The following is a 15,948-nucleotide window of genomic DNA, read 5'->3' on the forward strand; positions in this document are numbered from 1 at the left end:
AAGGTAAAAATTTAAAATGGGCCTAGAGAAAACTCATTTGACCAAATATGGCTTTGTTACATCACTTCCTCTTTAAGAGGCCTAGTAAGCAGTCCTGGAAAAGAGAACTCTTTTTTCCTTAACCAAGAAAATAAGGGGTTGGGGGGGCAGTGGTAGGGTGGGGCATAGGCATATGCCTCCAGCCAGGTCTTCATTCAGCCCAGGCCCATCAGGAGCTGATCAAGGGGAGTGGGTAGCACAAAGAGCTCTGAGTGGTCAGGTTACAGCAGACGCTCCTTCGCCTTCCTTGATGAGAGAGGAGCCAAGCCAATTAATTTATCATGATAAGATTTTTCAAAGAATCACTCTGAGCAGAGGGGGACTAGCGGGCCAGTTGTCTTGTCTGTAGACACAAGTGCCTATTGTGGATGAAGGGAGGCTGGTTTGGGCAGAGGCCAGAAGGCTTTCAACATCCTTTTTGCTGAACAGGAAACTCAGTCCAATACCTGACAGAGAGTGACTGCTTTATGGCCTTGGCCTGGAGTTATCTGATCACTACACAAGGAAACATTGTATTCCTTGTCTCTACCCTGGACTGAGGAAACCACCCAAAAGGTGGACCCCAGCCTCAGAAGAGAAAAAGGACTCTTGGCACCTTCTGTCCCTGTTGGAAAGCGCATCAATCTGTGGCCTTTATACTACTGGCCTGAGGACCCAGGGAAAATTGTTGTCACATAGTCTTATTTCAAATTTCCCCCTAATCCTCTTTCATACTCTTGTGGGAAGTTGTCGTTAATATTCTGAGGATACCATGAACTCAGGGCCATTCATTTCTGTACTCTTGGTATCTCCCTTAGGGACTAGCATGAAGAAGGTCTCTGTAAATGTTTGATAAATGAATGAATGTAGAAATAAGGCATCAAGATGTTATTTTTGATTGATAGTTATAGTTCTCTTCCCCTTTGATAGCATCACATCAGCCAGGAGGAGGTGTTGTGATGAAGTGGTTAGGAGCCATTCCATTCACTAGCTTGAAACTGCAAGTAACTGAAGTTATCAGGGTTCAAGACTCCTATCTCTATATCACCAGCTCTCCTCTGCTTTCTATGGGGAGTCATTCTAGAACCTCTCTGTGGGAATAAGGCCTCTGTGCTTCTGTTAGTACTGCCCATCCCTCTCCCTAGTGAAAAAAGAAAGAAAGATTTTATCAACCTATTCTACACATGACAATCATAGGGAAGAATGTCTTTTTGTTCCTCTTAGATCACAAAAGAAAGCCCACAATGGATGCACTGAGATGACTAAGGTTCTCCTCCAGATGGGGAGGCACAAGGATGGGAGAAATAGCCTTTCTCCTCTCCGGGAAGCCACGTGCCCTCTCTGTGCCCCCATAACCTCCAGAACCATCATAAAGAAGCACAACTGATCCACCTATGTGTGGCCAATGAGTCCAACACCACAAAATGTTCCCCATAATGGACATCTTGACTTCATGCTCTTCAACCTTGAACAATACTCCAAAAATACACATCCTTGGTCAAAAACAGGGACTGCCTAGGAAAACTGAACTTACTAATAGAACAACAAAGAAGGTGTCTAACTAAAACAACAGCTCCTGCACTCCAGTGTCTATTGAACACTTACTATTTGCCAAGCAGTGTGCCAAATATTTGTATTTGTATTATCTTATTGAATTATGAAGGTTCTGCAGAGTCATCTCTATATGCAAGTAACAACATTAATGAAGCAAATAATTCTACATTTGCAAAGAACTCTTAGAGGTCATTTAGTCAATTTCCTATTCACTGCAGGAACCCCTTCTACAATCTCCCTGAAAGATAGTATTACAATTCCTCCTCTCATGGCAGCCTCTTGCATTGTGGGTCTTTTGTGATCTATTAATAATAGAGAGTTGGCTCTTATGATTGATTTAAGAGAAAAAGTTAGATACTCATCATCAACACCAATAGGTGCCTTTGTGATTTCTGCTTTAGAGTTAACAAATTAGGAGACTGGCAAAATGGCAGTTCTGACCCTAAATCTTCTTGTTCAGATAACGAACAAGTTTTGACTGGGAAATCTTCTTTTTATGAACCATTCTGTTGAGATAATGTATGTTTCTGGGGAGGAACTGAGGCTCTTAGCCAAATTCAGAACCAATTGGAACCTGGTGGATGTTGAATCAAAAGCAAGTCTTTTGGGGTTCATGTTCATTTATTATTGGCAAAACATGACTTCCTGTTTTTCAGAAGAAGTTTTTTTTAAGGACTAATAAAAAAGGTTCTTGAGGCTTCTTGGACATCAAATAGCTCTTACAAAATGATATTTTGATGAGTTAAGTGTAAATGAATCAGAAACATGTGGATTAAATTTCCCCTAAAATACTCAGGAGTCTAGAAATTAAGGGGAAAAAATATTTGGCAAAACATGGCCTGACTCTTACCGAACCCAAAGTCTTTGAATTAGATTTGGATTCATTGGACCAACCCAGTTTTCAAACACATTGATTTTCACTGGGAGTGTCCCTAGATTCCAAAGCATCACACTCCCTTCCCTTTCCCAGTCTTCCAGCTTCACCAAAGACATCTCTAGAACAGGGACTGTTTTCTATCTGGAAGTCAAGATGCACCTCCCATATGACATCCTCCACTTCCTACATCCAGGATATTCCAATTCCAGCCTCCGTTTCCTGAATCACTTCCTCCTCCTCCCTTGGCAACACAGAGATGTCAGGTAGGAAGATGAACTCCAGATACATGGATTCTCTATTGGTGAAAAAGTCTCATCATGAGTGAGGCAGAGACTAAGATATTCTACCTAGACACCATCTCTCCAGAAAGATATGCTCGCTAAAATAACCAAAGGCCACTTAGACTTGATGACGTAAGAAAGTCAGCAACTGCCTGCAATCCAAGCCTTTGGACCCCAACTTCTTAGGTAACAGATATTCCTCCAAGATTATTTTTCTGTGGGTAGAGAATGTATATTCTTCAGGAATATGGATCCTCAACACAGTACTTTCAAGTTGGTGTGGCATTTCCCAGCCAGGAACGTGTCTTCGCATCTAAGAAGCCTCTGCTTATGTCCTTGTCCTTCAGTCAAGGCAAGGAGGGGGATAGCTGAGGCAGCCTACAAGGCAGTTACTACCTAAAGAGGTTCCCTGAGTTCTGTGAGAGCTTCTGCATGCTGGGCCCTGGACTGGCTTTCTGTACTGGTTTGTGTCCCCCAGGCAGAGAGTGAAAAGGGAATCAGACGATTGCCAAGTAGCTTGAAAAAACAGCTTTCCCTGCAGCAGTGCTATGACTTCAGGTCTCCCTCCCACCCACCACTTCCTCACATCCCACCCTTCTCCTCTGCAGTCTCCAAGAGCTTATTCTGCCCCAGCTCTGCAGAGGAGGACCTCGTAAATGCAAGCACATGGCTCTCTCCTCCCCCATGGCTTAACTTGGAAACTTGTTGGATGGTAGTTCGCAAAAGAGTTTACAGTAGTCCAGCAAAATTGGTACCCATCCATGGCTCCTTTTGCTCACATTCTGAAGCTTGGAGTATCTGTTGTTAATGGGGTCTGCCTCAAGTTTGCAAATAAAGCCCACCAATGGAATATAGTCAGTGTTCTTTAGTCAACAGGCTACCAGCATTTTTTCAGAGCTCTTTTGACCTAAGTCTGCTCAAATAAATTGGCATTCTCTTCTGGTCTAAATCATTTGGCTGGAAAAGCTAGCTCACATACTGGAGGGGGTTGAGAAGAGGGGCCAGAGGAAGAGGGACCAGCTAGGAGAGTGATTTAATAACTTATCAGAACATAAATGCAGGCATCCAAAAAGCCTTGGACTCAGTAAAGTGCCCTCATTCAGATGCAGGAAAAATCATCTGATACACTGCCAGTAGGGTATACTTTGGAAGTTTCTTCTCCTAAACATAATAGATTGCTCCAGGCAAGTGGTTTCCAAATCTAAACACATCTACCAAATACCCTGGAAAGATTTTTTAAATACAGATTCCCAGACCCCATCCCAAATCTGCTAAATCTATTGCCTCTCCAGGAATGACCCCAGAAACTGTATTTTTTTTAAATTCCAAGTTAATATATTGGCCTGCCCTTGGTCACTCAACTGTTAGTTAGCACCTTTGGAAGCAACCAAGTGACACGGAAGCTGAGGGGTACAATTTCTACTGGAGAATGATGTTTCCCCCTGGGCAAAGTTGGCTTAGAATTTCTCTGAACTCCTCCTTTGAAGGTGGGGCCAGGCCAGTTTTTCTCTTTCCTCTCATTAACCTGTCCAGATAGGGTCCTAAGGGACCCCTTAGAAAGTCTTTTTTTTTTCCTGAGAGAGAGAAGGAAATCATTATAGTTTTGTTGGTGCATGCTAAAAGGCTCTTGCATGTTGGCATATAGTTATTTCAGCCTTATGGAAAATTTTTTGCTAGTTTAAAAAGGTTCTAAAATAGTGAATACTTTTATCATCTTTTGATAGGTAAACCATCAAAAGCATAAATCAAAAAGAAGCTAAATAAATTTCACTACATAAAAATTTTTAAACTTATACATGAGCATTCAATGTAAACAAATTGAAATAGTCAAAGAAAACTAGCCAAAATGTGACACTGTACCTGCAGACAAAAGATTTCTATCTTTAATAGTTTTTACAAATCTACAAAAAATGGGAGAAGGACATGAACAGGCAGTTCACAAAAGAAAAAATGAAAATGACCAACAGCAAATGAAAAAATACTAAACTTCAATATGAATTTTAAAAATACATTGAAATCCCATTTCTACCACTTGCATATTAAAAATTTAATACCCAGTGTTCTTAAGGGTATGAGGAAAAGGGCACATACATAGCTAGTGGGAGAAAACCAATACAAGCTCTTTTGGGAAGTTAATATTTAACAAAAAGTATCAAGTTAAAATGATTTTATGTTGTACATATTTTACCACAATTTTAAAAATAAATTATTTAAAATAAGTGTGTATCAGTCAGGAAGGCAAGGTTACACTGTGATAAGAAAGGACCCCAAGTCTCCATTGCTTTCAGTAAGAAAATGTATTTCTCATTCACACTACTTATCCATCATGGCTTAGCTGTAGCTCTGTCTGCATCATCTTCATTGCAGGACCCAGAGTTGCCTCTGTCAAGAATATGATTGTCTCCTGGCAGAGGGAAAGAGAGAGGGAAAAGCATGGGCTCACTCTTAAAGGTTCAGTCTAGGGGCTTAACATGTCTACCCACATTTCATTGGCCAAAGCAAGTCATGTGCAACAGAGCAGTGGTACAAAATCTTCCCCCAAGTACAGGCACCATTGGGAATGAACCAGAAAATTTGGTAAGAAATAATACAATGTGCATTTTGTCTGACCAGTGATCCCTACTTCTGGGACTGTATTCATCAGACATAATCATGATGTACACAAAGTTTAGTACATTGAAGTTGTTCACCACATAATTTATAATGGCAAAAATCTGAAAACAACATAAGTCCCCAAAAGTAGGGGATTAGGTAAATAAATTATGGTACATTTCTCTGTACCATTTAGCATTCTTCTACAAGTGGAAGAATATTTAGTAATATGAGAACATGTTTAAGATGTTTATTAAGTGAAAAAAGCTGTGCCAACAGTGTGATCCCGATGTAAAAACTGAGTAATATGTATGTGCATGTCAAAGAGCTCCATAAATATTTGTTAAATTAATAAACTAAAAACTACTGGAAGGAAGGATGTTTACCAAAATGTTATCAGTGGCTATCTCAAGATACTAGAATTATGGAGAATTTTCCTCTTCTGCTTTGTGTCTCTCCATGTTTTTCCTCTTTTCCCTTTGTAATCAGTATGATTTACTTCCATATTCAGAAAAATATATATATAATTGTGTTTTCTAAAATCATTACAATAAATTTAAACAAAAACAAGAGAAGTGTGGTGAGAACTAGGTATATTATTTATAGGAAACCACAATAACCAAGGCCTTCCTGTCTTTGAAGGGCTATGGTGGCCAAGAGCCATAAAATAAGTGTCCTTTTCTGGCATAGTTCTGTTTCATGCAGTCTGTCTATAAATTATTTAAAGCATCTCACTGACCACTTTGCTCCCATCTTTTTTGTTTCACTCTCTCTGGATAGCCACAACTATGTTCGTGGATCCATTACCCTTTTTATCATCAACCTGCACCGATCAAGAAAGAAAATCAAACTGGCTGGAACTCTCAGGGACAAGCTGGTGCACCAGTATCTGCTGCAGCCCTATGGACAGGAGGGCCTGAAGTCCAAGTGAGTGCTGACCTGTAAATAGCTTCCAGAGTAAATGAGTGGGAGTTGACAAGGGGGACTAGAGTCATTTCTCTACTGAAGACATCGAAGTTGCCACTAATTCACTCAGGGGCTCAGTGGGATGGAGTAGGACTGACGATGGTCTGCAGTCAGAGGACTGCTGACTCTTGGCACTGGGACCCTCCTAAAAACACTCCCCCTCCCACCCCCCCAGCCCTAGCTTTGGATCCCTCAAATGTAAAGTGAAATGGTGGACAAAATATTTCTTAACAAGGACATACTTGGTATTTGGGCAAGACAGTTCTTCATTACATAGGATTACCCAGCACATTTCAGGCTGTTTAGCACCAATGGCCCTGTTCACTAAATGCCGGTAGTGTCCCCTCGACATTGTAACAACCCAAAACATGCAAGTTGAAAATCATGACCCTTCCAGTACCAACACTCTGTAATGCTGTGACCCTCTGTTATCATCATCTACAAATCTATTGGGGTTTGGGAAGAAAAAACAGCACTGGACTACATACAGGCCAGAACTTCAGAGATCAAGTCAATTCTGCCTCTCTCTAGACAATTTTGGATATATCAGCTTTCTGGGTCTCAGTTTCCTCATCTGAACATGAAAAAAGAAGTTAGCTTCTAGGGGCTCTGTGGTCCCTTCAAACTCCATAAATACATGATTCTGTGATCCTCCGCATCTCCCTCAGTCTCTACTAGAGATTATTGACAACAGATCTCTGTCAACAGAAAGCAGCTCTAGGCTACAGTGAGAAGGGTCTGGTCAAGGGCAAGACCAGCCCAGTTCCCCGAGCCAGGCCTCCCAGGAAGGGTATGGAATGCTGTACAGACTAGGGGCGTTCCCATTCCATTTCTCATGTTTACCAAGTTAAACAAAGCTGTAAACTTGGAGCAGGTGGCTTGCACTCCCACAGCTGCCCACAAATATTTGCACTATAATTGTTCGCTGTTTCACTGCAGCCTTGGTGGCTTGCATTTGGCTTCCAACTCTATGTGCAATGGAAACAAAGCACAATCTGGGAAGTTACTTATTGAGTCTCTTTAGGCCACCCTAGATCTGTATTTTCAGTCTTGGTTCAAATACGGCCTCTTTTTTCTGTCTTCATGTGCGTTGCTTCTACTTTTCTTTCTCCCCAGTCTACTTATATACATGCTTTCTCCACTTGCCAGTAGTTCACAACTGGTGTGCTGAATTCCTGGTCCTCATCCTAAGCAGGAGACCTGGTTCTGGTGCCAACTTTACCACCAACTGATTGTATGGCCTAGGCAAATGCTTAACTTCCCTTGGCCTCAGTTTTCTCATGCTCAGAATTCAAATGTTTCTCTGTAATTGGTAAGGTCCCCTCCAGCTCTAAAAGTCTCATCCTAGGTGTCATTTTCTGAGGCTTATAAATGGGTTTAATTTCCTGCTGCTACCATTCAGCAGTGATCTGCAAATCCATTTCTGGTATTGGTGCTAACTCCTCAGCAGTAATTGTGACAAGCTGATGTCCTCTGAAACAGAAGAGCTTACAGTTGATCCACCGGATCTGCCCAGTGTCAGGAAAGCTTTGTCCCCTTTGGCAGGAATTGGCCAAATGCTTTAGTCTATCGGGCCTAGCTGTCAATCCCTGCTCTGCCACTAGTTGGTTGCCTGTCCTTGGGCAAGTTTCATAATCTCTGTGAGACTTAGTATGCTCATCTGTAAAACCTCTCACATGGAGAGAAAGAAAGGATATAAGTCCTGTAAACTTCCTAATACATAATAGATGTTCCTAACTGTCCATTGCCTTCCATTTCCGCAACTCAGAACCCTAGTTGGGGAAGAGAAGGGAAACAATTGCTCTCCTAAGCATGTTCTTCAAAAGTAGAATCTTCTCAGATTTTTAAGATAGTATTTTAACATGACATTTGTGAAGATTATGATAAAAATGACATGATAAGAATGACATAAAAGCAAAACCATGAAACATGAGGAGATGGTAGTTAAAGGGTGGCATCATTTTTATGAATTTGTTTTGCCACCAGCCAAGGGCACAGGCCTTCAAGCCTATTTATCTCAGCTCTATGTCCCTGCCTCCAGGATTGCTCTCCTGATATCTGAACCCAGCCACACTTTGGCCCAGTCCTTAAGAGTGACTGACGTGATTGTCACCACCTATTGTTAGGTTGTATGTTTCCATATGCAGTCCTATACCTTACCTTGTCACCATATTAGTGAGGAGTTGTATTGCAGCTTTGTTGAGAATGTAGGGGAGGAACAGAAACAAAGAGAATTTCATTCCATAGCAGTCCTGAAAAGGGATTTGGTAAAACCTACTGAGATGGAGTCGGGGATAATGTCATACAATTGGAAATACAGTTTGATGCTGCAGCTGAGCATGTACCTGACAGAGTCAGGGGCCTGGCAGCTTAGAGTCTGAGATGGCACAACACAGGAAGTACAGTGGAGCTGGAGTCAGAAGTCTTGAATCTGAATCCAGTTGCTACCATTTTTTTGTGGGAGCTAAACCTCGATTTCCTTACCTGTCAAATAGGGTTACTATGAGAATCAAATTAGAGCATAGAGGTGAAAGAAAGCCTTCTACAAATGTAAATTTCATACATAGGCATATACCTACATCTATAAATACAGACACACGCATATGGTTTTTCATATTTTGCATTAGCGTTTTGGACTAGAAGTCATGAGAACTGGATTCTTACTCTAATCCTGCCACTAATTCACTGTGTACCTTTGGCCCCTTCACTCACTTCTCTGAGTCTGTTCTTCTCCTGTTAACTACTGCTGCTTGCACACCTCTTTCATGCTAGAATTCAGTGACTCTGGCCCTGTGCTATGCCATCTTGTACACTAAGCTGCCAGGCAGGGACTCTGTCAGGTACATGGCTCAGTTGAAGCATCCAGCACCTCTGCTCAGTAGCTACTAAATAAAAGCAAGAGGTTCTGGGATGGAGGTAGGGGGAATCTCACAAGAAGAGTGTGGTTTGGGTACAGCAGACCATGCAGCAAAGAATGAAGGGAAATACTAGAAAGATATTTTAGCCTTTAGTTTCTCTTTCTCTCTTTTATAAGCCTCTGGGGCCAGACTCTGTGTTCTCAGTCTGCAACCTGAAGCCATATTAGCTCAGAATAGGCATGGAAAGCTCTGGAAGCAGGGGAATCTATAATCGTTTCTATCCGGAAGAACCAGGCAAAGGATATAGAACATATAAGTACCTTGTTCAAGCCAACAAACAGGCATTTTGGCCTACGGTCTCAGGGGTAGGGTGATGCCAGCAAACTTTTTGATCAGCTGAGAGCATAGTAATTCTCATTCTCTAAGAATTGCCACCAGGACTGGGAAGATTTGAAATCTCTGAAAGGGTATCTCCATACTCAGACACCATTTGAACTCGGGGGCTAAGGTAGGTTAGGTATTGCACAGGAAACACAGTGTGGGCCACTAATCAAGCATGGCCTAGGAATCCAAGTTCACACAGAATGTTGTTTCCCATCACAGTGAGCGAACCAATTGTAAGATCCACTACTCAAGTCTCAACTCCTTATATAAAAGATTCTTCTCATCTAGGAACCAGAAGAAAGATGGGCACCCTATACCCTAGAGGAGAGGAAAAGGCAAACTTTTAGGAAACCACATTTATCTAAGAGAAGGACATTCTGGGTCTGGAATACATATTCTTTAAGAAATGACTGAAGGAAATGGGAGATTTTATTTAGGAAAGAAAAGTAAGATAAGTCATGGGGACTTTCTTCAGATATTCAAAGGACTCCAAGTGAAAAAAACAGATTTGACCAAGATTACTCCAAAATGACAGAAAACCAGGGAATAGAACTTAAAAGAGAGAGATTTTGCCTCAACTTGAGCTCATTCCCAAAGGTTTTCATGGCCTGACTGAGGGAAAAATAGACTTTCTCAAGAGGAACCCCATTAGTCAGAGCAAGATAGGCCATCTTAGAGATGCTCTAGAATCCCTAGATCAGTGGGTGGTTAAGGTAAAAGATCACCGTTTCCCATCGAACTCTAAATCTCTATTATTTTCTTCTATTCCCCTTTTCCCAATTTCACTTTTCTCTTGGAGCCTGTAGTCTATGTTCACAAGTAGCTTCTTCCAGCCTCTGAAAGTCACACAAAGACTTTGTGCTAAATGAGGAAGAAGTGATAACATCTGATCAGAAAACCCCCAGCTGTTAGTCCCTCCCCTGTTAGGTTGTCTCGTTTCTCCTCTTTCTAGGAGGAAGATTACTCCATTCATTCCCAAGACAATAGTTCCCATTCTGGTAAGTCCAGGAGAAAAGCACCCCTGGAGCATCTGTACCATCTGTAAAGGAGCACTTCTGCCCTACTGTCTCATGTGATCACAAATCAATAAACACTGTCCTGCAAATGAGTTTACATGGCTATGAGTCTCCAAAAAAGAGCCCGGAGGTCATCAGAGGGGTCACCCTTACACACACCTCAGCAGAGTCCCAGAGACAGCTAAAGTAGATATAACCTCAGGTATTGGTTCTTCTGGGGGCTACAGAGACCCACAGGTTCTATGGTCATGGCAGATGGACTTCAGTGCCATATCATTTGGCCCTACTTTGGAGTTTGTGTTCCTGAGTGTGATGGAGTTGGACTCAGACGTGATCTTTGTTCACAAGCCTCTCCTGTTACTTTTACCAGACCTGTGGTTGGCACTGGGGTTTAGTGTATACTCAGGGGACCTGAACTCTGGACTGTCCATGTGATAGCCAGGCCCTGAGCCTCAACAGACTTGCAACTCCTACCCTCTGGTTTATTGGACTTACCCCAGGCAGCTAACAGGGAGGTGAAGAAGGTCAACCACCACACTAGGGAGCCAAGAATGCCTACAACTGCAAGCAGGAGAATTGCATCATCCATGTGGAATCTAAGCCCCTTCTCAATATAGAGGTGGAGTGGACATAACCTTCCCAGGGTCCACAGAATGGAGGAATAGAGTATGGATTAAGTGGATTTACTGATATTCTATTCTGGAACTATTGTGATTAGTAATGGAGGTAAATGTAGCATTGAGATGGAGAAAGTGGCCATGGTAGCTGCTGAGGGTGGGGAGTGGGAAGAAGAGATGTGATGTGGGGGCATTTTCAGGACTTGGAGTTGTCCTGGGTGGTACTGCAGGGACAGTTACTGGACATTGTATATCCTCCCATGGCCCACTGGGTAGCCTGAGGGAGAGTGTAAACTATAATGTAGACATTGACCATGTGATACAGCAGTGCTCAGAGATGTATTCACCAAGTGCAATGACTGTCCCATGATAATGGAGGAGGTTGTTGTTATGAGAGGAGTGGGGTGAGGGAGGTGGGGCATATATGGGGACCTCATGTAACATTAAAAAAAAAAAAAAGACAAAGAAATTTAAAAAACAAAACAAAACAAAAAAACAATGAGAGGTATAGTAGGAGGAAAATTCCCCTTGGAGGAGGAAGAACCTGCACTGGATGTTGAGGGGTATGTGGTTTTGATGTATGTGACCAATGCAAAATCAAGTGAACATGAGAACATGAGCAAAGGCAGAGACAGAGAAGGTTCTGGGGAATAGTAGCTAAGGACTTATGTCTGCCTAGAACTGAAGGTATCTATATGTTATGAAGTGGGGAATCTTGAAAGCCAACAGGAAAAGTTAAGTCAATACTGTAGAACGTTGTGACTTCACGGGAGCAGGTGAATGCTGTGGTGTAGATGCTAAGGAAAATAGATCTGGGTGGCATCAATGTAGTTGGGAAGGACTGATAAGAAGCTATGGCAAGAATTTTGGAATGAGACAGTAAAAGGATTAACTAGGGTGGTGAAAAGAAAACCTCAGAGGAAGGGATGGATGATAAACATTTCCAAAGATTTGGTGACTAGTTGGATTCAGAGTTTAATCTATTTCCAAAATGGATATCTAGGAGAGTGATTTCCCAACAATAGAAATTTAAAGGTGCAGGACTGGTTTGGAGGAAAAAGATGAGTTCCTTTAGATATGTTGAGTTAGAGGCAATAGAAAAATATCTTATTAGAAACATTCAGGAGCAGCTGAAATATGGTACTGACACTTATTGGAGAGTGCAGGTAGAAATTTGGAATCAGGAGTTATCTCCATGGTGGTGATAAAGGAGAAGCAAAAGTGGATGATGCTTTCCATCCATAGGCCAAATGGCTGATTGAATGGTAAGACAAACAGCAATGAAGGCAGATGATGAGTCTTGCAAAGTCATGGGTACCTAATACCAGTCAAGCACTACCCTGGTGCTGGGAATGCAGAGTTGAGTTCATTCAACCTCTAGACTTCTTCTAGAGCAAAATGTTCACTGTTGATCCCAATGCCCAGCTATAGACAGACCCCTGGGCAATGACTACCAGCCTGTGCCTTTCTGCACCCAGGCCACTGGTTGGGATTAGAAGGGTGACTGTTCATTCCTAGAATTCACTTCCACTGGCAGAGCCTGTGTTTCTTGACCTTCACAGAATTCTAGGTGAGAGTTTTGCTTTACCTATGCCTCTCAAAAAGGCCTGGATTTCTTCTCTCTTCCCTAGTTTTCTCAAACATTGAATACTATCCAATGTTATTAAATCCTTTTTTTTTTTAAAGAATTACTCAGTGCCTTTGAGGGGAGTGTACATTTAGAAGTTGAAAATAATCGTTGACATATACATTCCAGCTTTCTCATCTCTTCCTGGTGGGGGACTCTCACCGAGCAGCTTTGTGTGGGTCATTAAGTGGCTTAAAGTCATTCCCTGCCGGGGGTGGAGACGGGCAGGTCTAAAAGTTGTGAGAACTTGGCCTTTGACCTGTAAGTAGTGAGAAAAAGCACCCAGGCTCCGTAAGTTAAAAACTAGAGAGTTTTGTTTACTTATTAACATTTCTCTGTCGTGGAATATAGAAAAAGCTAAGATAAATTGCACAGGTATTAAAGAGAAGAATCCTTTTCAGCTCTAGAAACAACGGTTGCACTTTCCCTCCTCGGGTTTGGATTTGGTTTTACCAAGTGGTCGGCGTTAGTGCACAATCAGCCCTTTGAGCCCATCGCAAGCTTTTCATGTGTTACAGAAAATGAGAACCTGTTGGATCACTGCTGTGGTAATAATACACCTGTGAGCTTCCTGGCAACTACATTAGCAGTCATATCTAATGAGATCCATTGCTTATACATATTCTGATCCTCTTTTTTAAAAAAAAATCAATAAAAACTGGTTTTAAAAACAGAAAATAAATAAACACTGTCCTCCAGGGAATCCATTCTATGTGAGAAATATCTGTAATGCCTTTAAAAAAAACAACAAAAAACAGACAGTAACATGAAGTTGGCCCAAATAAGTCAACTTACATTAGAAAGCAAGAGCACTCAATTTTTCAGAAAAAAAGTCAAACTAGGAACAGGTGCTTAGTCAAATCTCAGTGTTCTCCCCTATGTGTCCCTACTCCACTTGGAGGGAAAACAATCCAAAAATTAGAAGAAAGGAAACCATTTTCATCACATCAGCTGTTCCATTCTGACACACTGACCTGAGGGAATCAGCAAATGCTAAGAATCCTGGGGTAGAATAATATTCTGAGGTGATCAGGTTGATTCCCCTGCCCTCAGACAGGCTGTAGAAGATATCCGGTACCTAGCCTCTAGTTCTCCTTCCTCCTAATCCTGGATACTTTCTTCATTATGGTGCTACCCCCACAGTCCATTATTATAAAATTATAATTGACAAAAATACAGTATGAATAACTGAACTCTATTACTATCTGAGTTCATTTCATCTCAGGCTCTTTATATACTGAATACATTTGAAGAATATTGGGTTACCCAAAGTGTTCCCTCCATCAAACTCAACCAAGTTCCATTAACTTGTCTTCACAATTCCTAATTTCAGGCTTTTCTTAAAAGTTCCCCTCTGAGCTGCTTCTAAAACTCTGTGTCATATCACAGAATTTATTAAAAGCAAATTTTGTTCTCGGCCAAACTGGGGAATAGCCTTCTACTTCTTCTATGCTCTTTTCAAATGTGGGAGTTATTAATTATCAGAAGTGACTGTAAACTGGTTTAATTTGTGATCTATAAAAATCAATATCAGTATATTATATTCTGATCCCATACCCACAGGCATTGTCAGCCTCCCTTTACCTAATGGATCCCACCCTTGGGTATATTTCTCAGGGAAAGATGCCAACAGGGGAAACTTCCCAAGGAGACTGGAAAATTATTCCTTCCACCATTTATCAACTTTTATTGAGATCCTACTTTTTAACAGATATAACTAGTTTCTCTTCAGCAGTTCCTTCTGAAGTGGAAATTAATCTAAAATTATAAGTGAATTTTAAACTTACAACTCTTATAACTCTTAAGAAATCAGGGATTTCATAGTAGAAAATTAGGGAGGGAAATCTGAACACAACATTCAATATGAATATTTAGACCAGAATGGCGAATGATCTTTACTTCCTAATGCTAGGCCATGCCATCATCTGGCCTTTGGGAGTATTTAATGAGTGTTTGAGGGTGGGGAGGGAATTTCTGAGATGTCTTCCCTCAAGAGCTCATCTCGATGGTTAGAAACAACCAACAGGAAACAGCCTGTGGGTGGTGTCATAATAGAGATGCAGAGTATTTCTGCTTTGGGGCTAATGGGTTCCATATTAAATGTTTAAATTTAATATCTGCATATGCCTTTCCATGACCTTAGCGTCAAGAATCTCAAGGCTCCAATGAACCAAGAATCTTATTGCCTAATCTGTGAAGTAATGAACATCTTTTTTTTTTTTTCCTTTTTCCACATACTACTCATTTTTCCATCTCTCTGGGATAAAACTTGTGCTTTGATTTCACCCCCATTAAAATCCTATATCAAAGAAAAGCACTGGCATCTAACTGCATGCCTTTGGAGAGGTGTCATCTGATGTTAGCCAAACAGAATGGTTCTGAAAATATGTTAACTCCCAGGTGCTAAGACTTTAAAAATATCTTCATGACCTTGTTGGAACAGACTGCATTATGATCTCTGAGTTCAGAGCTTGGCTAAGGTGAAAAGTCCTGAGTGATGAACTGGCCCTGACCCACCACAACCACTCAATAATGATAACTGGAAGTACCACTTTTAGTTTCCAGATACAGAAAGACCCTTGTCAACACAGCTTTAGGGAAAATCTTAACCCAAGAATTTTATGCCAAGACTTCTCACCCCCACACCCAAAAACAAAATCTGAAGACCTGTTTTCTGATACCTAAGGACCATTGCTCCATTTATCCCAGCAGACTCAAGACAGCTAAGTGTTTAAGAGCTATACTACTACTATTAGTTAGTACCTGGATTTTTTTAAACTCTGATCAGCCAGATGTATCATTGCAGATTTCCATTGTCTCTATTTTTCTGGAATCATTTCAATTAGTTCTTTTTACATTAAACCATGCCCTGAAAGTTCTGCAGATACTAAAAGATGACTTTATAGAGGAAAAAGCTGGAATACACTCAGAGGTTAAGAAGTTTCTCCCATAATGTCCCTGTCAAAAAGCCTTTCAGCTAAACAGGACACCTTATCTCATGAGTTGGCCTACTCCAGGACTGAAACCAAAGGCTGTTTTTTTCCCATTTCCACTCTTGCCTTAGAAAATTTAAGTAGAATCTATACCTTCTTCTTTTTTTTTTTTTTATGTTCTTCACAAATCAATTTTATTGGTACATATTAATCAAGCATAAATCC

At 41.2% G+C, this 15,948-nt stretch overlaps 1 protein-coding gene across 1 annotated transcript in view; it reads left to right on the forward strand.

Annotated features, from left to right (window-relative positions):
• The window catches only part of HPSE2 (heparanase 2 (inactive)), an 827,209-nt gene that overhangs the window by 774,312 nt on the left and 36,949 nt on the right, over positions 1-15,948 (forward strand). The window contains exon 11 of the mRNA XM_004457034.4: positions 6,103-6,249. Within this exon, the coding sequence (XP_004457091.1) occupies positions 6,103-6,249 (147 nt within the window). The remainder of the gene's footprint in view (positions 1-6,102; positions 6,250-15,948) is intronic.

This window comes from Dasypus novemcinctus, chromosome 6 (assembly GCF_030445035.2).
Source record: "Dasypus novemcinctus isolate mDasNov1 chromosome 6, mDasNov1.1.hap2, whole genome shotgun sequence".
In the NCBI taxonomy this organism is placed as follows: Eukaryota; Metazoa; Chordata; class Mammalia; order Cingulata; family Dasypodidae; genus Dasypus; species Dasypus novemcinctus.